The 22,532-nt window shown below is 37.4% G+C and overlaps 1 protein-coding gene across 11 annotated transcripts in view; it reads left to right on the top strand.

The window, feature by feature from the left end:
- KDM4C (lysine demethylase 4C) overlaps nt 1-22,532 on the top strand; it is a 253,824-nt gene that overhangs the window by 172,416 nt on the left and 58,876 nt on the right. For all 11 annotated transcript variants that reach the window (XR_015280377.1, XR_015280376.1, XR_015280378.1 and 8 more), the window contains one exon: nt 1,714-1,822. Coding sequence is in view for 8 of the 11 variants with exons in the window: in XM_086867884.1 (XP_086724010.1) it covers nt 1,714-1,822 (109 nt within the window). In the remaining 3 variants the exon portion in view is untranslated. The remainder of the gene's footprint in view (nt 1-1,713; nt 1,823-22,532) is intronic.

Genomic DNA, 22,532 nt, shown 5'->3' with positions numbered 1-22,532 from the left:
CCAACAGCTGTAAAATCTGTCATGTGAATTTCCTTTGCTCTTTCTTTACTCTGTACATACTAATTAGAGATAGAGGAAGAGCATGTCATACTTTTTAGAAGCTGATGGATCAGACTGGTATGAGTGCATGCAGTAAGCAGTTTGCCGTATAGGAAGGCAGAGAGTCCTTCTTTTCAGCAGAAAACAGCAATTGTTTTGAGTCTGTTAGGTTGAGAGACATTAGAGGATAAATGTTTAGTTGAAGATTGATTGAAGAGGCTTTGTATTTATTGCATTTCTATCTGATAAAGCTTAGATGGTAAGACAGTGTGGTTTAGCAGGTGGGCAGGTCACAATGAAAGGAAAATGGCTGTTATAAAAATTGTTTTAAAAAGTCTCAAACGAGACTCTTTTCTCTAAGTTAAAAACAGGAAAAAACTGTCAGTATAATAAAAGGATCCATCTGCAAGCTTTATCTGTTTTTATTTGGGTTGAACTGTAAAACTTGCTAATTGATACATCATCTTTATGTACAGCTCTTATTTCACACTTTGACCAATACAACTTTAAAGTTGTAATTGTCCTTGTGTGTCATATTATACTTTGACACATGTTTTTGTCAAAGATGGCTTATTGAAATATTGCTGCTCCAGTGTAGGAAAGAGAAATTATTTCTGTTTTCTGCATCACCCTCCATCTCCTTCAGATTCAGTCTGTTCTGTTCCTGTTAATCTGTTAAAATGCTCGTATAATATGTGTTTCTTCAAAATGTACAAGAAGTGATGTGGGGCAAGCATTCAGAGCTTACAGAAATACAGCAAATGGGGTAATGAAAACAGACATACACTAAATGACAGGGAATAAGGCAAATATGAATCAAAAAATGGAAATATTTCCCTTTATTCAGATGTACTTCTTGTCTACCCCAAAAATATTTTTGAGGTAGCCTCAGAAGTCTGTTTTTTAATAGAAGTATCATTAACTTCTCTTTTGCTTCATGAAATACACGGTTTCAACATTAGTTTCAAACCTTTTAAAATTTCTCTTAGCTTTTCTTATTTTGAGATTCATATATCAAGAGGATTTGGAGTGCTTTCTGATGCATATAGGAAGCATGGATTATCATCTGATAAACCTCCTGATGTTGCATTGAAGTCTTAAATTTAATGCTGGTCCTAGGTACTAGCATGTGCATTTGCTACTAAAAGAAATCCAGCTTGTGCTGGGCATTGTACTGGTGGCTAGATCACTTTGCTGCTTGGATGCCGTTGTGTCTATAGGCAGAAGGCCTTGATAGCATTTACATTTCATTTTGCATTTTGATACATTGATTGTAATCACATTTGTTGTGTAAGAATGGTTTCTCAGGTCTGAGTAGTGCTAATAATGAGTAATAAATGCTGAAACAATAAATTACACATGAAGCAAATAGTGTGGTGTTCATGTATGTCCCTAAATCGTGCACCTGCAAAAACTTCTTACTTAAATAAAAAGTAAAATATGTGCAAAAATAGTTGCACTAAAATTTCAGTCTGAAATTCAGTTGACAAGAAGTGGTAGTGTTGCAAAATTTGTTAAAACGTGTTAATGAAGCTTAAGAAAGCCTAATAAGGATGGGTACCTTTAAGAAAACCAAACCAAAAAGAAAAGCCAAATACATAGAAAGGAACAGCTTAAGCGTTTGTGTTTCTATGAGTTTTTTTGGTGGTATTTTTGACTTGCCACTTTTCACAGGTGGGCACATGTAATATGTGCAATTGCCATCCCAGAAGTCAGATTTGGTAATGTCACAGAGCGTACTCCGATAGACACTAGCAGAATACCTTTGCAAAGATTAAAATTGGTGAGTAGTATATTAATATATGCTCCATATTTGCATTGCTATTAAGGTGTTCCAATATTTGAAATGTATTAAAAATCTGAATTGTGATAGTTATTGCCATGTAAAGAGCTGTAACTTATGTTTAAGGTAAGAAATAAGATATCCAGGGTTTTACCAAGATGGGCCTTTTGAAACATAATAGCAGTTCATTAACAGTGGTAACAGTCTTCGGTATTCTATTAAATGTAATTCAAACCTGTTCCTCCCCAAGAGAAAAATAATAAACTTGACCAGTATCAACTGTGAAAGTTTCATTGTTGGAGCTGTATTGGTGAAGAAACCCAAAAAGACAGGGAACACTACACAGTACATATTTTTGAGGTATTTTTATTAGTGATTTTTGCCTTGACTGTTTATGAAGGTGAAAGGATGAGTGATCTGTTTGTTACATGGTCACTACCATCAGGGTATTGAAAAATATAATACAATAAATCACACATTAAACAGTGTCATTCAGGAATACTGAAGTACTCAAGAAGAGGATATGCACAAGTGCAAAATGTGTTTTTTTGCTATGTTATGCAATAATTACTTAATCTGTCAGTGTGTGCATGACTATGCTGTTGTCAGATAGAAAGAAAGTGATTAGTGGCACACTCAAAGTCTTAGAGAAAGTGTAAGTTTTCTGGATCACCCCACATGGTTTCCAGTGTGGTCTACCTTACTTTGAATTCACTTATTTTGAACTATTAATATTTTCACTCTATTTATACTTTAATTTCATTTTATTCCATTCATTATTTTTTGTCTTTGGTAGCTGTGTATTTAAGTGTGGCAATGTGTCTTGGAGTGGTATAAAATTTATAGCCTGTCCTTCAAAATTCTGTTTTGAATTTTTGTTCAGAATTTTAAAATATTTGGTTTTCACATATCCTTTAGAAAATAATTTAAAAGACATATGTAAAGATTGTGTATGTATAACATAAAAATATAAGGCAACTTGAAAATTGTTAATTCAAGGGCTGAAAACACAGAAATCATGGAAATATTGTTGGAAATGACCTCCAAGATCATCAAGTCCAACCTTTGACTTATTAACAGAAAGCTCACTGGGGACACCTTATCTCAGTCTGCCATATCTGCTCATTTTCTGAACCCTTCCAGGGATGGTGACATCATCAAGCTTCCCTAGGGAGGCTGTTCCAAAGCTTAACCACCCTTTCAGTGAAGAAATTTCTCCTGCTATTGAACCTAACCTCTGCTATCTGGGACAATTTGAGGCCATTATGTCTTGTCCTACTGCTTTTTACTTGGCAGAAGATGCTACCACACCCTCATTTCAGGCAGTTGCAGAGAGTGGTAAGGTTCCTTCTGAGCCTGCTTTTCTCCAGGCTACACAACCCCAGCCCCCTCAGTGAGTACTCACGGGACTTGTACGCCAGGCCCTTTCCCAGATTTGCTGCACTTCTCTAGATATGCTTGAGCACCTCAATAAACTTCTTGGATCTCAGACTTCAAGGTGTGGCTTCACCAGTGCTGAGGACAGGGAGAAAATCCCTGGCCCGGTCCTTGAGGCTACACTGTTGCTGGTACAGGCCAGGATGTCATTGGCTTTCTTGGCCACCTGGGCACTGCTGGCTCCTGTTCAGCTGCTGTCACCAGCACCCCCAGGGCCTTTTCCTCTGGGCAGCTTTCCAGCCACTCTGCCCCAGCCTGTGGCACTGCCTGGGGCTGTTGTGACCCAAGGGCAGGACCCAGCTCTGGGCCTTGTTGAACCTCACAGCACGGCCTTGGCCCATGATCCAGCCTGTCCAGATCCCTCTGCAGAGCCTGCCTGCCCTCCAGCAGATCAACACTCCCACACAGCTTGGTGTCATCTGCAAACTGGCTGAGGCTGCGCTTGATTACCTTGGCCAGGTCATAGAGGTATTAAAGAGAGATGGCCCTGATTCTTGGGGAACACCACTTGTGACTGGCCACCAACTGAATTTAAATTCATTCATTCATTCATTCATTCATTCATTCATTCATTCATTCATTCAATCATCAGATGTTGAAATGTATTCTATGGACTGTCCATGACTTAAACACTATTAGACAAACAGCAACCTTTTGGAAAAATGTTTGAATTAATTTTAAATTATTGATTATGAAGGTGTGGACCAATGTTCTCAAAATTAAGTGATTTACAAATTTAGGTTGTTTCTGCTGAATATGAACAGTTGAGGAATTAGTAGATTTTCTTCTATTTTTTCCTTCAGTGGATGGAATATTGCTTTTAGTCCTTACTGCTTTTTCAGTTCTTGATGTCTACCTCAATATAAAATTACATTGAACCGCTTATATTGTATAAAGCTGTATATAAGCCTATGGTGTCTTGCAAATATATCAATGTTTAGAAATAGAGTACTTGCCTTCCTTAAATCTGTTTCCTAAAGAAGAGTTTGTGTGGAATGAATGTTGTGAAGAAGGAACTTAGCTGAATACAGTAGAAATGAGAGGCAGGATACTTTAGAAGAGTCACAAATGCAATACTGTGGCAGGTAGAAGACAGCCTTTCTGTGAGGGAAGGAAGCACCAGAATCCTGGTTGACTCATTAAACCTTATTATTCCAAGATCTAATTTCTGACATTAAATTTATAATGAAATAGCTACATTTATATTAATTTAAGGGAAGTAGGCAGTTTGACCATTTCAAAAGGCTCTGTAATGAGCAATAAAATGTAGCTTCTTTGGTAAAGGAGCAGAAGAAATCCACCCTAAAAACACCAGCAGAGCGTCTGTTTTTAATTTTTTTACTTTTGTTGCAAGTAAATTACTGCATCTGATGATTTTACATAGTTCAGTTTCAGAGTGAATACCCTATCTAAACTGAGTTTCCAGAACTATATGATGTTACTCTGTATTTTAAAAATAAAAATTAATGTGTGTACATGTATATGTATGTGTATATGTATATGTATATGTACATGTACAAATACATAGTAGAATTGTATGGATACTTTTATTTTCTTAAAAAAACTATATCAAATACATCTTGTAACATATTTGTCATTTCCTGAAACTGAAAATTGGGGTTCCTACTGCTCTATAGAGATTGGCTGGCAATAACCTTTTGTGTATGTTCTAGCCTTGTGTATATATGCCACATTATTCTCGATTCAAACATGATCTCTAAGTTAATCTTCAGTTCCTGACTGTGATGCTACAGAATAATAAGCTCTCATACCCACTGGCACTGGATGTTTTTCCTCAGGGGAATCCCAGGGATTACATGCAAATGTATTCTTTCTCAAGGAATTCCTGCCTCTTCTTTCCTCCTCTCAACCCCACTTCATCCTTATTTTTCATTTATTTCCATTACCACTTGCTCTGTACCTGACAGTAGACAGTTATACCATCTGCCTTGCTGTTAATTTCTGTAAAAGCATAATGAATTTTTCACACCTGGGAATATGTAAGCAATTGATGCAGGTCAGTTTTGCCTTTTGAAATTTTAGGGACTGTCAGTGCTGCTCTTCAGCAGTCAATACCAGCTTCATAGCTGTCCTATTTGATAGATTAAGGACATCTTTGTTCATCTCTCTCCATCATTCAAGCTAGAGAGCTACCAGAGCAAGGGCGAGCTTTGTAAAGAATTTCTTGATATTGAGCCTTCATAAGAAGTAGTTTAAAAAAAAATAAAAATGGAGCCTATTTTTATAATCCATTTTGTGATAAAGCATGAGGTATAATAAATAAATGTGGGCTTCCCTACTCTGCCACCTCTCCTTTACAAAATTTAGGATGTGTTTAGTTGATTTTTTTAAAATGAACAAAATACAGTGGAAAAAAATTATAAAGGAACAAATTAAGTTCTAGCATGCAGCCATACCAAAATGATATATTACACTATAGAAGCAAATGGTTTTAGTTGTTTGAAACATTTTCTATCCCTGTCCTCCTTCTTCCTCCCCCCTGAAACAGTAAGAAGCCCAGATAAACAGAATAGCTACTATTTTCAGAGATCTGTAGAGGAGGACCTGACATTTTCTTTAATGTTGAATCTACAAAGAAATAGCAAAGGAAGTAAAAAGCAAATGTTTAATTTTTTACAAATTAAAAAGCATCTGTGCAAACATGAACATATTGGTAGGCTTTTTTTTATTGCTTAGCTAGTGGATGTAATGATTGCTGTTAAATAGTTTCAATTCACTAGAAATTTTGGGTTGAAATCAGTGTGTTTCCTCAGCCTTGCCACTAGTAAATATTCAAGATATACTAATTTCTTCCAGAGTAAAACTCAGTATTTGTGTCATACAAATAGTAGTTTATAGCTTTAAAATTATTTTATTTAACTGTTTCATGTTTGCAAATTACTGGTTGTTATAGCATGCCACTGTGTTTTCAGTTTTCTCTAGCTTTTTCAGTAGGTTACGTATCATGGACCATTACTGCTGAAAACTTACATGACAGTGAAATTTTCATTAAAAATTAAATATTTTGAATTTTTTTTCCTGAATGCAAGTAGACAAATAGAAAATTTGGCTGCTTGTTTTTTTAGGGGAAGAAAAGAAAGTGATACACTCTGGTGAAATCACTTCTATTTTAAGGGCATAAACCCATAATATTAATTGGACTTCAGCTGACTTTTCATGTGAAAGCAAAAGACCTCCTAGGCAACCTCAGTGTTGAAAGCATGCCACAAAGATACTATACCTGTAGTTTTTCCACATTATGTCTGTATTTTTACATTTTCTCTTTTTTCCAAATACGTGTAAATGGATAAATGAGATCGTTCTGGTCTCCTTTTGTCAGACAGTCAGGCTTGGTTTCTTCATGTTATGACGTTCAAATCCATCAGACAGTTTGAGTTCAAATACCCACATGGAATAACAATTTGTAATTACCAAGCTAGGAAAGAAAAAACTTGATTATGGATATTAAGTACCAGTTCTAAAATGAAATGGTTGAAGGGATATACCTTATCATATCACACATTATAAGCCAATATTTTTCATAAACTACAGTATGCTGTTAGCGAGCACATAGTTCAGCTGGTTTCTGTTCCAGTGGTCTCCAAGCTTAACAGCAGACATGATCTAGTGTGAAAAAAGGAAGTACACAAATGCTAACTTAAGTGCTTTTAATCACAGTGAAAATGTTAGGAGCAGATAAAAGAGGCAAAGTTGCTAGGAAGTGATGGGATGCAGGGGCATCGCTTGAAATTTATGTAAATGTAAATGCAGAGTTGCAGCTAACGACAGGTTGGAGGAAATATGTAATTTGTAGAACTCATGCTGTCAATGACTGTGGTGTCAGCTTCTATCCCAATGCTGTTTAACAGCATTGAATAATTTACCCAAAGCAGGCAAAGCTTAGGCTTCCAGCTGAGTTTAGTTTTATTTAATTTATTTTTGCCTTGTTCCATTTGTCTTTAAGTTTCCAAGAGAAGCTTGGTGTATGCTTATACTTTTAAAATTCCGTTTTTCATTGACTATTTATATACATATGGGGCTTTGGGTCATAGGAAACAAACTGGATTACTTTGTGTGTCAAAGTCAATGATAAAACTTAGTTTTACTTAGGGAAGGGAAAAGCTTTTCCCCAAGTGCCTAGATAGTCTCTGTTTTCAAAAGAGTGTTAATTACTCAGCTCTAATTATAAATATGAATTATAGCTGCATAAAAAAGTCTCTGGAGATGCAAAATTCAGACTGACCTCTCAAATATCAAATCAGCCTTTGAAAGAAAGTGTCTCTTGTCTTTCTATTTTAATAAAGCATGGGACTTAAAACTAGAATTAAATAAAAGCCCATGCTACTGTATGGCCAAGGAATTCAAGCCAACATGAATATTGAGCCTAGTGTCATTCAGCCTTGCCAGGCATGTGACTTACAATGAATGTAAACCTTGTAAATGAGAGTGTTTAAGTGTTTCATCAATTACAAGAGAAATACTTAAATAGAATCATTAGCATCTGTTCCTAGACCTCTGTATTTTGAAATGACAGCTCTAAAATCATGATTTCAGTGAAATATATAACAACTTCACAGTGAAATATCTTATCTCCTTTTGGGTTTTTTTATGTTTTAAAATACTTGGATATTGGATTGACTTTGTTCTTACAGGCAGTTGCTGTAATGCTGTACTGAAACAGTGGTGCCTTTGTTTCTCTATCTTTAGAGTTTCCTATTATTTTTAAACTTGAAATACTATTTCTCCAACAAAATAGAGGTAGAAAATGAGTTTTGGAATAGCTGAAGTTGCCCTGAAGCTTTTGATGACCTCAGATTTGTATTTGACAAGTGAACCGAGTATAACCACAAGTGTACTCTGACTGAAGAACATTATTTTGAAAATAAATCTACAGTGTGATGATGACTGATCTACAAGCCTTTCAGAATCTGGCTGAAGCCATAAAGGTTTTTTAGAAGGCTGTACACTTTAAAATTTGCACCTGAAGGCAAATAATAGTGAGCTTGAAAGCCGAAGATTATAGTATTGAAAGGTACATCAATTCTGAAAATATAGAGGTTTCTCAGTGGTATGGCACTGAAGAATGGAATCAAAGCAAACATTTGTATGAGCTTTTAAAAGAATGGGCACATATTCTCCTGCATATCATTCTGTTTTAATGATTAAAAAGGATTAAAGACATTTGAGGACACTGCTCATCTTCTCTGTTCTAATTTGTAATGAAATTCATTTGTTAAACTACAGTGAGCTAGTAGAACTATTGCAGCTGTGTTTGTGAAAAAGTAGAGAACCACTTGCAGTGATGTATACCAGTGTTGCTATGCATTTCTGGTGATACAAAGAAGTATTGATTACTTTTCAGTGTTTCCAAAAATATTGCTGGAAGGGCCATTGAGTAGAATTGTTATGCCATAGATACAATCACATATTAGCTAGATCATTGGACACATTGACAGACAATGGGACCAAAAATAGACAGAAATATTGACCCAGATTTTAAGAAATTTCTAAATTGTTTTATAACTGTTAATGAAACAGATTTTAGTAATATACTTGATTTTAAAAAGCGTTAAACTAAAAATAATGCAGTAGTTGCTCACTGCAATATATAATTTATTAAAAATGTTGTGACTCGTTGCCATTATGTATGAAATAGAATTTACTATATATGATTTAGTCACAGTGTTCATAAGATTTTTAATAAGGATATTAAAAGAATATAGTTTGCTGGGTGTATAGTACTTACTGTCAGAATAATGTGCAGATCCTATTGCAAACTGTCAAATTTGTATCTTCCAGTGGTATGGTACTATCAAGTCTTACGAAAGATATGGCAAATGTTAGAAATGCATTATTATAAATAATGTCTGAAGACATGAACAGAAAGAGACATAAATATGTCTGCTGTTATAAGTGTAGTAGCTGTCAAGGATTAAATGTGTCCAGTGTATGCAGAATTTACAAATCTGGAGAAAGAAAACTGTCACCAGGTTTGTATCTGTAAGAAAAAAAATTTGCAGACACTATAATCTAGGAAAATTTCATTTCTGATTGTTACATGCACAAGTTATGTGCATGGTTTTTGTTTGTATAGTGTTTAAATACATACCATATTTTTGAAGGTAAATTAAAACTGAAAAATTCTTCCATAATTTTGTACCACATCTCTCTTCAGGCTAGGGACAATCCCAAATATCTATACAGGCTGATGGATGAATAGATTGAAGCAGCCTGCAGGGAATGACTTGGGAGAAAAGGGGATAAAGCTGGACACAAGCTATCAATGTGCACTTGCAACCCAAAAAGCCAACAAGTGAAGTGCATTCTAAGCTGCATGAAAGGCAGCATGGACAGCAGGTCAAGAGAGGGGACTTTGTCCCTCTAGTCTGCTTTTGCAAGAGTACTCCCAGCTGGAGTACTATGTCCAGCTCTGGGATTACCCAGTACAAGAAAAAATTATGGACCTGTTAAAATGGGTCCAAGACAAAAATGATCAAAGGGCTGGAGCACTTCGGCCATGAAGACAGGCTGAGAAGGCTGAAGCTTTTTAGCCTAGAGAAGACAAGGCTCTGGTGAAAACTTACTGAGGCCTTTTCATACTTAAAAGGAGCTACAGGGAAAGACAGGGAAAGATTTTTTTTTTTTTTACCAGGAACTGCAGTGACAGGACTACCAGCAAGTCTTTTATACTGAAAGGAGGCAGATTTAGCTGTGATACAAGTAAGACCTTTTTTCTTACGCTGGAAGTGGTATAATCCTGGAGCAGGCTGCCCACAGAACTTGTGGGTGCCTCATCATTGGAAGTGTTCAAGGTCAGGTTGTATGGAGCTTTGAGCAATCTGGCTAAGTGGCAGTGGGGCTGAAACTAGATGATCTTTAAAGATCCCTTCCAACCCAAACTGTTCAAAGATTCCGGAGGACATGAAACAGTCTTAGGGACTTCCAAGGAACAAAACAGTAATGAGGTGATCACTCACTGATGTGTGAGGAACTGTTGGGTTTTTTTAAATGTGTCTATAGTCAGTAGCACAGCAAAATTTATTCAAAACTGCTTTAGACTTACAATAAAAAAGTAAATTTATACAAGATTGAATAATGCAACTTTATGGTGTCGTAAATGCAACTGGTAATAATTGCAGTGATGTTTCAGTTAAAATCACCTGATCACGGATAAAGAGGTGATGCAAGATGATGGAAAAAAAAATTCTGTTATAATTATACATTTTAAAAAAGGGTGCAATATTCCCTTTCCTCCAGTCAGTGGACACTTTCCCTGATTGCTGTGACTTTTCAGATGTGATGGAGCAACTACAGTTGCTTGGCAACTACATCAGCCAATTCTGTTAGGACAGTGGGACGCATCTCACTGGGTCCTATGGACTTGTGTATGTTCAGGTACCCCTGTGGTCTTGAACCTGATCTGCTCTTACACTGGGAATACTTCCATTCCCCAGTTCCTGTCTTGAGGTTCAGGGACTTGAGTGATGTGGGAAGAATGATTACTAATGAATACTGAGGCAAACAAAACTATTGAGTACCTCATGTTTTCTTTAATCTTCCATTTCTGACCAACATGCCTATAGAAGCCATTTTTACTATTCTTTGTATCCCTTGCCAAATTCAGCTCCAACTATACCTTAGCTTTCTTAGTTTCCTAATCATCCCTCCACAACCAGACAGCCCTGCTCTTTTCTTGGATACCTGTCCATGATTCCATGTCCAGTGCTTTTCCTTCTTGTATTTCACTTTGTCCAGGAGGTCTTTACTGAGCCATGCTGGTCTCCTGCCTTCTGTGCCTGAACGCTCACTGGTGGAAACTGAGAGATCTTGGGCTCTAAGAGAAATGTCCTTAAAGATCTGAGAGTTCTGTTCTGCTCCTGAGTGCAGTTTTTTGGAGGGTCCCATCCACTAATTCCTTACATAACTAGAAGTTCAGGTCCTCAAATTCAGAGTACTGACTTTAACCTTTCTTTGGTCCATAACCCTTGAGGTCATGAATTCCACTTCACTTGAGCCCAGGCTGCCGCTGATCCTGACCTCTCCAGTTAGTTAATCCGTGTCAGTAAGCAGCAGGTGCACTTCTCTGTCACCTGGGGTAAGAAATTATCCGTGATGCTCTCCAGGAGTCTCCAGGACTGCTTATATCTTGCTGAGCTGCTTTTCCAGCAGATGTCAGGGACTGTCCTGACAAGTCCCTTCAGCTGGATCAGAATCTGCCAGAGTGATGCTTCCTGCAGGTGAAGTAACAAGGTTTTGTCAACAGGGTCCCTTCGATTGAGTGGTGGGTAATAAACGCAAACCATGAGATTTCCTTTATTGGATTGGCCTCTGATTTTCAAGCTCTTGACCTGGTCATTGCTATTTTTGATGATGGGTTTGTGCAATCAAGTCCACAGAAAGGGCAAGTTGCCTGCCCCTCCTTCCTTTCCTGTCCATTCTGAACAGTTTGTAACAGTCAACTGGAGAGCTCCAGTTATGTGATTCAATTTCATGACTGAAACACCAAGTTTCAGGGTTTGTGATTAGATAATAGCTTTCCATTTGCACAGTCACTTCTAGCTCCTTCTGCTTGTTACTTATGCTGAATGCTGTTTCATAGATTTGACATATTTTGAGGATAGAATGATGAGTAATTGCTAAGTTAATTACTTGGACATAATTTGAAATAGTTAAAACTCAGTTCAGTGAGAATTTTAGCTTTCAGCTGTTATATTTGGATTTTTAGTATTTTAACTAATTTTTTCCTGTTGTTTCCCCTCACTTAAAGCTCTCTGCCACAAGGCATTTGTTGGTGATCCTTGGAACATTACTGTGAGACCTGTTCACTGAAGGGAAAAAGGTTCAGTTCAGATTATAAGCTTGTCTTCATGAACAGATACTGGTTTTCCTTTAGGAAGCTGACTGCTGTTTGAAATAATATTTATTATATATATATATTACATTATATATATATATATATATATATATATAAATATATATTACATAATAATGTAAGGAGCTGCTGAAGAAAGTAGTAAGTTGATTTGCACAGAAAATTCTGGAGATTTAAAATAAGTCAAGTTAATGTTCATTTTAAAGAGAAAAAATGATGGCTGGGCTGCTGCCTGGGGTTACTTTTTTTTTCCTGTTAGCTGAAGTAGCTCTCTCTGAGCTTTCTGTATATGCAGTTTCCAAAAAAAAAGGAGAAGGTAGAAGTTTTAGATAAATTTTTATTGGTGGAAAAATTGTACAGTCTTTTACAGACTAGTGATTTGTCCTAGTGTTTTTTTACTTTGCAGCTTTTTAGACATTTAATTTATTTCATGCTGCTGTTTTGTTTGGGATCCCTCTGTTACCAGGAGAAAGTATGGTCTGTTAGACAGCCGTCACTGTGAGTCTCCTAAATGCCCCAAATGACAGACAACACTGTTTTGTTTCTGGAGAAGTGGAATATTTTCCCTGTACGTGTAGTGATGTGAGATCATTTGCTAGGCACATCCAGCATGTTTAGCCGTGTGGTCTTCAGGAATGGCTGTGTGTTGTTTTCATTACCAGCAAGCATTGCATCTGTCTTGTCAGCTCTGAACTTAAGCAGCTTACTTATTCCTTGCACCTTATCACAGCAGGGCACTTGGCAAGCTGTGAGACTACACTGTCCAAGTCTGACAAATATAAATCTTAAAGCAATGTCAACATCATAAGGATGGCACTGCAGCCTACATCATCTTCCAATTTGTCCAGTAGCCTATATTTTACAGAGTGACACTATGACAGAAAATTCTCTTGGTGGAGAGTCAGTGTTACTGTCTGCTTTTTTGAGCAGAGAAGGAAGGGGCTGTGTCAGAAGGTTTCATAACAAAATCATACAAAGATTGTCATGGAGTTCATAAAATGAGTAATGAATATATTAACTTCATAGTTCAGGAAATTGAACTTTATGAAACTTGGCAGATACAAGGGCACATGAACACAAGCAGAGACTATAGAAAATATCCCGAATTTGAAAAATTAAATAATCCTCAGATTTTTCTACATCAGAGGAACAGTAGGATTGTTGCAATGAATGGTTCTTGAGCAAGTTTACATCAGCTTGATTTTAAATAAATAAGCTATTGCAAATACAAGTTTTATTTTAAAGACCTTCTTATCCTGAGAAAGCAAGAAGAGAGAGGAACATACAGCAGAAAAATCCATGTTACCTGAAACTGTATAATATTCAGCTAACCACCCGGTGTATGGCTTGTTTTTTTTCTTCTACAGCATTAAAAATAAATTCCTTGATGATAGAGGAATTACAGTCTTGCAGTAGGGCATCGCTTACATGATTTTGGAGAAATTCCGTATCTCTGACTAAGAAGGCTTGACTTGTATCACAGATGTCCTTTTGATTGTAAGCCTTTTGCTTTTTGACTATCATGGAAGAATATTTCTATGCTTGTTAGAGGTGTTTGCCTTTTATAACTGATACCTGCTAGCTGGGTAATTTTTCTGCTGTAATACAGTTTGCAGTGTAGATTTAGCATATTCAGAACCACCTATAATGCCTGGGCACTTTCCAGTTCATCATAGTTTCAAGACACCCCATCTATCCTAAACATACTGTGGTATGAAAGCTGCCATTAAGATAGCTGTCATGTCTCTTTTTCCTTATGAATTTTCTGTTTGCAATAATCCCATCTAGTTCTTTAACTAGTCATGGTAAAAATTATCACATTACAGCAAGTAGAAATAGGATAGCTTTTAAATAGAAATTGAGATTTTGCAGCTCTCTCCTGGATGTGATTTGTTAGGTTAGTGGATAATGTAGGAGATGAACATTTGCTAAATGTGTCTGCCTTTCCTTCCAGAATTCCTTGCAGAATTGTTTAGGTTAAAAAAGATCTCTCAGATAATCAAATCCAACCCTTGACCAAACACCACCTTGTCAACCAAACCATTGCACTGAGTGCCACATCTAGTCTTTCCTTAAACAACTCCAGGGATTGTAACTCCACCACATCCCAGGGTTGTATGTTCCAATGTTTAAGAACCGTTACCATGAAAGAATTTATCCTGTTCAACCTGAACCTCTTCTGGAGCAGCTTGAGGCTGTCATCTTGTGCTGTTGCTAGTTATGTGGGAGAAAAGGCTGACCCTCACTTGACTGCAACCTTTTTTCGGGGAGTTGTAGAGAATGATAAGATCTCACCTGAGCCTCCTTTTCTCCGGGCGAGAATAATCTCAGCTCCCTCAGCCCTTCCTCACAGGACTTACTCTCTAGATACTTCGCCGGCTTTGTTCTGGACTTGCTCCATCTTCTCAATGTCTTTATTGTTGTGATATCTTTCTCAGTACTGGAAACTACAGTTTAGTGTTTTGGGTGCTGTCTTTCAGTCTGCATGACTTCCTTGTTTATACAGCTGAGTTAGTGTGACTAGCATACAAGCAGGTGTCAGAGGAGTACTTGCTGACCAAATATTTTTGTAATTCAGAGCTTTTGCTGTCCTATGGATGCTAGCTTTAGAACAGGCTGCAGGGAGCTGCAGAAACTGCAGGCCCCATGGCCTCTCAGTCCTGCCTGAGAGCTAGCCTGGGAACTTCATAGGAGGATTTCAAAACAATCCTCAGAGACAGAAAACAACTGCCAGGTGCTGTTTGTCTGTCCTCTTGTTTTCCTTGCAAGAGAGAGTCAGAGGGTGTTGTGCCCCACTGACCAATGATGGTGATGTGGTGATTTGCTAACCAATAAGAGTTTCCTTTCTGTACTTTCTATGTATCTGTCTGTAAGACAAGCCTAGAGTAATAAACTAGAAGAATTCTCCTGTTCTGACTCCCTTGAGAGTCTGTGTCATTCTTTTCGCTGTTCCTAATTAGAGCAACACTGTCCCAGACAGCTTTTTGTAAATTATAAACATTTGTTCCAGTTTTTCCACGTATATGTGACTTAACCCTTTTTTGTAATGATTTTCAAAATAAGTGGAACAAAAGGAAAGGATAGAGATTACAAGAGCAGGTAAGCAACATAAGGAATATATACTAGATGTTTATCCCTTGCTATCAGATTTCTTTAAAAAAAAATAAATATTAAGATCAAAATTCTTGTCAACCTGAGTGTGATGAAATGGTTAGTGAGCGGTCAGTGGGATGGGGTTATGGGGTAGACTTTCTGTATATCTGATCTTTATGAAAGGAGAGTTGATATTGCAAACTGATTTTCTTCTTGTTTGAGATTGGAAGGCAGAGGTTGGCCTACCACTCAATATAGAACCTTGAACTGTAGAGCACTTTGTAAGGAAAGCAGACAATGGCTAAATATTTTTGACCTTGGTGATATTGTTTGAGAGAAAAGGGAAGTTCAAAGTGCAAATGAACATTGCATCTAAGCTAAAGGAAGAAGATGCATAATATAAATATATTGAGAGGAATGAGTAAAGTCCATGTAGTTCATTTGGGGTGGTCAGATCTGAAGTTTTTGAATAGTTTAGTTTCTAAATTTTGTTTACTTCAATGCAGCAAAATCTGAGCATAAAGTAGCTGTACTAGAAATGTTTTTATTCTTAAATTATCAACATTTACAAGTATTACTTAGTTTTGTTAATAGAACTAAATACATGTTAATAAATATCATCTTTGTATGTGCAGTAAATTGGATTTTCCACTGTCACTATGAGAATAGCAGTAGAATTGGTAAAATGGAGATCTCACAGGTGATCTTGGCTTGCTCTATTTGTCTAGCTGTTCAAAATTCAAATTTAGGGAGCACTGTGGACTGATCACACTGTAAAATCCTTCTTTGCTTTTTATCTCTCACTTTACTTAGTGCATGTCATCACCCATTTAACTTAATCTAGGTATATAAAATACAGTTTTTAGATCCTAGAGATTTTATTATGCATCATATAGTTGCCTATGTATTGATGACTATTAACTGAAAAAACTTTAAAGAAACCACCCCCTTCTTTAGCTCTGCATTTTGTCACAGTGCTACTGCACAATGATAACCCTTTATGGTATATTACATAGCCATTGCTTTGAAGGTTTCATGGGCTGGTGATGAATTTTGTATGAATACGGTAGCCATTATGTTCCAGGTGGCTCAAAGGTATTGCAAAGACCCTTTCATATCAGTAAGATGATTTTATAATAATATTAGGCTAAGTTCTTCTATTACGTTTTATTTGCATGTAGATCTTTGATGTAGCTCTCCATCAATCCCAGAGCCTTTCAAGTAGTTCTGAAATGATGTAAAGGATATTCACAGAGTACTTTATCTTTCCTCCATGGGATGAAAATTCTGAGTATGTTGTAGTAATCTTTCCCCCTCCCCTTCCCCTTCCTGCCTTGTTTTTATCAACTCAATCTGGACAGCAACTTCTGATAGTACATGCTGTTCCTTGAGAGTAGGAAGTGGTTAAGATAGTATGTGACCCAAATTCTTAAGTGATTAAGCTGGTCCCATAAAAAAATGTCTTCTGTGCTAACAGGTTTATTGTGAGAATTTCCACTATGCACAGACTTATGGATATGAGCTTAACTGACCCTTGGTCAAGGACATACTTGGGGTGGAAAAAGCTTAAACTTGTGGAGTTATTCTGTAGGAATGACTTTAAAGAGTAAGGCATGACCATAATGTACTTTTAGACATGTTTGAGAGCTTACCAACATCTCACCCTGATGTTTTTACTGACAATGGAAACATTTCCTAATAGTCTGGGATTTTCTTTAGAGCTGTATAGAGGGTTTTATGTTATGAAAAGGCATAGTGCTTCATGAAAATATGGGATTATTTTTAAAGGAAAGAGAAATATTTAGTTTAAATTTAAATTCCACTTCTTTTTCAGGCTTTTAAAAATTGAAACATTTAGCCTAATTTTGGTTTCTTTTATTTTTTGTGATTAGAAGGTTATGTCTTTCATTTAGAAATTATCAAAATGGCAATTGTCTGTAGGTGTCACATCTGAGAATTTCATTTTTTTTTTTAGTTTTTATGTCACTGTTTTCTGTTTCATAGGAACTTCCTGGTATTATTTAGGTTTTGTAGGTATAGCTTCTCTTATCAATTTAAAATTTTCCTGCTTTCCTTTGGATTTGATTGGAAGGTCAGATTGCTTCAATGCATAATCCTGAGATCCTTCAAAAACAGAACGAGGTGATGTTGCTAAATAGAGCAACAGTTTTATAGATCCACATATTTAACTATGAAGAATTCACCGAGGTGATTAAAACAGTTAAATACAGTGAAATTTTAAGAATGAGGGTTTGAAGAAAAAACTATGTAAATCAAAGTCTTTTCTAGACTAAACACCAGTATGAACATAAAAATAAGTTAATATTTTTAAAATCAGAATAGCAGTATACAGTCTTTTCCACTTCTGTTGTAGGTGCTGGTCCTGTATTATAGTTGTAAACTGTAGGATTGATTTATTTTGTGATAAGCACAGAATTTTCTATACTGCAATTCCTTGGTAGATCTTTATTCTAAAATAATTAGGAAGGTGAATATATAATTCTCCTCAGCAGGTTAGAGCTTGTAACTTAGGGAACGTTGGGAATGCACCACTTAGAGCTTTTGGCGAATTACCTGACTTCTATACTCAATTTGCAATGAAGTTGCTTCTTTTCTAAACAGAAAGCTTCAGACTTTTCAAATGGGGTCAAGTATCTGCTAAACGGCAAATCTTAAGCAGTAAACTTGAAAAGGAAAGACTCTAGATAATCGAAATGATAGTTTGTGGTTAAGTTTTTGTTAAAAAGACTTAGTACAGTGTTAGATGATCCAATTGCCAAGGCAAGCTTCTCCAAGCTGACTAGGTCCTCAGTGCAGCAGCAGATCGTGGTACACAGCAGGGCTTTCTGAGGCAGGGGAGTGCCAGAGAATAGAGAGACCCACACAGATCTGGCAGCTCTCAGAAGAGATGCTTAAAAGGTCTGGGAATTGCCAGAGGAATTGTGGCCACCTCCATACATCTACAAAACAGCCTGGGGAGTATGAGTTACCGGGGAATGGTGCAGCAGTTAATGCAGAGGGATGCTCAGTGATGGTGTTGACACCCTATCAGTTGAAACAGTGAGCTGGTGATCATCATCCTGCTAGGAGGTGTCATCCACCTGGCAAAAGCTATGTCTTCCACACTAACCAAAACTGATGTGGCTACCAAGAGTAAGTTCCCAAGAGGACAAAGCAACAGAAATGGAGAGCCAAGTGACAGTATAAGTCTGGTTGGGTTCTGGTTGGCATATAGTCATACACTGTATGCCTGATTGCGACCAATGAATTCTTGTGGCAGGACTTAGAAGTGTCATCACATTCAGTAACTCATGGCCAGGTGCAAAATAGTATTGTTTACTGAGCAGCAGAAATGCAGGTTCTTATTGGATTGACAATGATATATATACCCTGTCTGCAGAAGGACACCTGAATACCTACAATATGAATAAAAGAGCCAGCAATAAATACATTAAATTTTGGGATGACCATGTATTGTTAAAAGCATGATGGCAAAGATAAGCTTACTTTCTGAATATCCTGAGGAAGCACTCGGTAGAGCTGATTATTGGAGTCTTACTCAATCAGCATTCCTATGGAGGAAGAGATAGGTATTTAGCCTGTTGATCATCCCAGAATACAAAGGTGGAATCTCCCATCATCCATCTCTACTTATGCTACACTTAAGTTTTTCTGAAAGAGAGGAGAAGGTAAAGTTACAGATGTCATTTCATGTTTTGGTAGCATTTGATTTTAGGCATTAGCATATGTGAGGGTGTGTTGTGTTCCGGGGCCACAGGGTCATGTCTAGAGAAGCTACAGTTACCAGGAACCAGCATGGGACACCAACAAGATGGGCTACTGCTCAGGAAACCATTTATTCAGCACAGGAACAAACTCAGATGCAGAGACAGAGAGCCCTGAACAGAGGCAGGGTGATGGGTTTTGAGGGACAGAACCAGGGTGGAGTTTAAGGTTGAGGACTTAATAGGGACAGAACAAGGGAGAAATCCCAGGGGCTCAAACCCAATCAGAACTCCCTGGGCTGCCACCCCATGAGGGTCTGGGGTGGAGTTTCTTCTTGGGCTCACAGGATCCATTCTCTGAGGCAGAGGATGGAATTCCCTCTTGCCAGACTTTAAAGCCACGCCTCTTACTTTAACAGTGCTTATCTGAAACTAAATCTTTGTCTCCCTAGGCAGGGGTACCTCACAAGGGTGTGAAAAGTTATATGTGTTTTGGAGTTAGAGAAACACAGAAACACAGAATGGGTCAGGTTGGAAGGGACCCAGTGGGTCATCTAGTCCAGCCTCCCTGCTCTAGGAGGGTGACCCTAGAGCACATTGCAGAGGATTGCTCCAGATGTTTCATTTAACAACAGGCCCAGCATTTTGCAATGGGGCCACTTTATCCTTTGTTTTCCTTTTGTAATTGATGTGTTTGAAGTATCTACTTTTGTTGTCCTTGACATCCTTGTCCAGATTTAATTCTACATGGGCCTTTGTTTTTCTTGTGTCATTTCTGCTTACTCTGACAACCTCTCTAAATTCATTCCAAGTGACCTGACCCTGCTTCCAGCTCCTGTGTATTTCCTGCTTACCGTTGAGTAATGAGAGAAGTTCTTTGCCTGATTTCTTGCACATTTGGAAGCATTGTTCTTCCAAATGAGGAAGTGATTCTTGAGTATCAACCAGCTCTCTTCAACCCCTTTACCCTGCTGTGTCTGTTCCTATGGAATTCTTCCAAGAAGATTCCTGCAGAAGCTAAAGCTAGCTCTCCTGAAGTCTGTGGTTGTAAACTTACTTGCTGCCCTGCTTTCTCCTCATCCAGTACTGAATTCCACACTCTCATGGCCACACCTCCAGCAAGGCCTTCCCTGTTTGTTAGCATCAGTTGAGCAGCACTCTGTGATCCCTGTGGGATCCTCCACTACCTGTGTCAGGAAATGGTTATCTGTGCTTTCCAGGAACCTCCTGGGCTGTTTGTGTTTCACTGTGCTGGTTCTGCAGCAGATGGCAGGGTACTTAAAGTCTCCCAAAAGAACCAGGGCCTGTGGCTTTGAGGCTGCTTCATGCTGCCTTGTAGATGACCTATTTTGCTTCCTCCTCCTTCTCAAGACAGCCTGTAGCAAAAGGTTTATGTAGAGTTTATGAAGCAAAGTTCAGCTTTCAGTCACCATTTTGACTGAAATGCCATTTCTTTGTCTTAGTTCTTAAAAGCTGCATCGTTTTCAACAGTGTGTCTACTCTTCCATGTCATGCCATCCTTTGTTGTATGTCTCTCTTGGAGTGATACATCAAACTGCTTTGGTGTTGTGGCTTCTAAGGTTGTCCCTGGTGAGCTATAGCAAACACATGCACTCCTTCTTGCTGAACTTTGTTTTTCATTATTTTCCCCAGAGCATTGCAAGGCCTTTGCCAAATAAGCAGCTGGCAGTAGTGAGAACCACTGGTTCTCAGTAGGGGTGTGAGGTGTGACCAAGCACCTCTCTATGCAGTCTGGTGTAAGAGTTTTGGAAGGAAGTATAAAGGTTAAGGAGCATTAGGGAGTCTGAGATAGAAGCAGGGAAAGCTAGAAAACCAGAAAAAAACAAGAAGATCAAGAGGATCCTATATCCTCTGACTACCAGGCAGAAGGCAGTAACTTAAAAGAATTATTGGAGGCAAGCATATGGTCGGGGTGCCAAACCTCCTCATTGCCACCATGCTTTTCTAGATGCCTTAGTCCCTCGGTATAAGGCTCTGGGTGTGGAAACTCATCAATTGATGATGTGGATGATGGGCCATCTATACCAGTGGTGTTTGCAAGGTCAGAAAGACCTACATCTCATACCAAGACCACCTTCAAGAGGAAGAAGAGACAGGATATAGCTGTAGGTGACTCTCTTCTGAGGGAGAGGTTTCCTGTGTTGGATCAGCCCTCCTCTTTGCAAAATTAGTTGCCTTTCTTGGGTCTGGGGTAATGACATAACTAGCCTGGTACAGCCCTTGGACTATTAGCTGTTACTGCTCATCTGTGTGGCAGTGAAGCCAGCCATAAAGCATAGTCTAAAGGCAAGCAAAAGAGACTTAATTCAGAATATTAAAACTGACCCTTCCTGTAGTTTTAGTTGTGATTTCAAAAGGTTGTATTTTTTAGAGCACTTTTGCTGCTCTGGATTACTGAACAATTCGTAAACTACTCCTTGAATCTATCCTCCTGTGTTCTGTATCCAGTGAGACCAATGCAGTTTTATTGATCATTACTCTTTTTTTCTTTTCAGTCCTCAATTATATGTGAGACCAAATTCTAGTGTAGAGTTAAATTACCATTTAATTTCTTGATGATTATTTTTAATAAAAGGAATGTTAGGGTCCTAGTTACACTGCAATTTTAATAAAATGATGAGTTTCCTGACTGTAGCAGACTGAGTTTTGTCTGATTCTTACAGTGATGAATTAACCATGTCAAACTTTGCAATCTAGCCCAGTGAAATATTTTGCTGTGAAAGTTTAATTTTTATTCTTTATTTATGAAAGCAGTAGTACTGTCACATTATATTACTATGTAAGTGACATTTTGTGTAATTTGTTTTAATGAGTATCACCTGTTGATATGTTTACTGATTTTTGACCCATATTTAATGCTAAAACCTCTGAGTGTACAAAATATGAGTCTGACATTATTTTTTTTTCCTTAAATCAACACATAACACATTGGCAGTTGTATCTCATCTCAGAAGCTGCAGCAGTTGTCTATTAAATATGGTGGGGCAAAAGAGTCAAATCTTTTTGGAAATTTGCTTTATGTGAAGTATTTCTGGAGAACCTCATTCTTACTTAAAGCAAATAATTTTTTTAAAAAAAATTCTCATTTCTCTAACTTTTCTAAAGTATTGATGGACATTTTTGTACTCTAAAAACCCATATTCATTCTTATTTGGGACAGAAAGATATAGGAGGCATTGCTTCTTTAAAGCAGGAGTAGCATTATATGAGGTATCGCCTGTACAAGCAGAGTGAAATTAAAAATGAGCATTTAATAGCACTCTAAGGGAGATGTTAGTTATGTTTATATTATAAGTGATGTATCTCAAGCCAATGACTTAAAAAGGAAGAAAAAGGGTTGTAAATTGTACCATAGGTGACAGATACACACTACATTTTGTTTAATTTAATACTGGTTTTTTTTATTTAACTATGATAATAAAATTACTAAAAATTACCAGTAAATGAAATTTCTTTTTTTCTTTCTTTCTATATTTCTCTCACTCTCTTGAAAGCTGGTATAATTATGCTATTTGTATCTTCAGACTGAATAGATAGCTAAAGATAATCTGCTAATATAATT

The sequence above is a fragment of the Cyanistes caeruleus genome, chromosome Z (genome assembly GCF_971803275.1).
Source record: "Cyanistes caeruleus chromosome Z, bCyaCae1.hap1.1, whole genome shotgun sequence".
NCBI classification, from domain to species: Eukaryota; Metazoa; Chordata; class Aves; order Passeriformes; family Paridae; genus Cyanistes; species Cyanistes caeruleus.
This window is presented reverse-complemented; position numbering and strand designations above follow the sequence as displayed.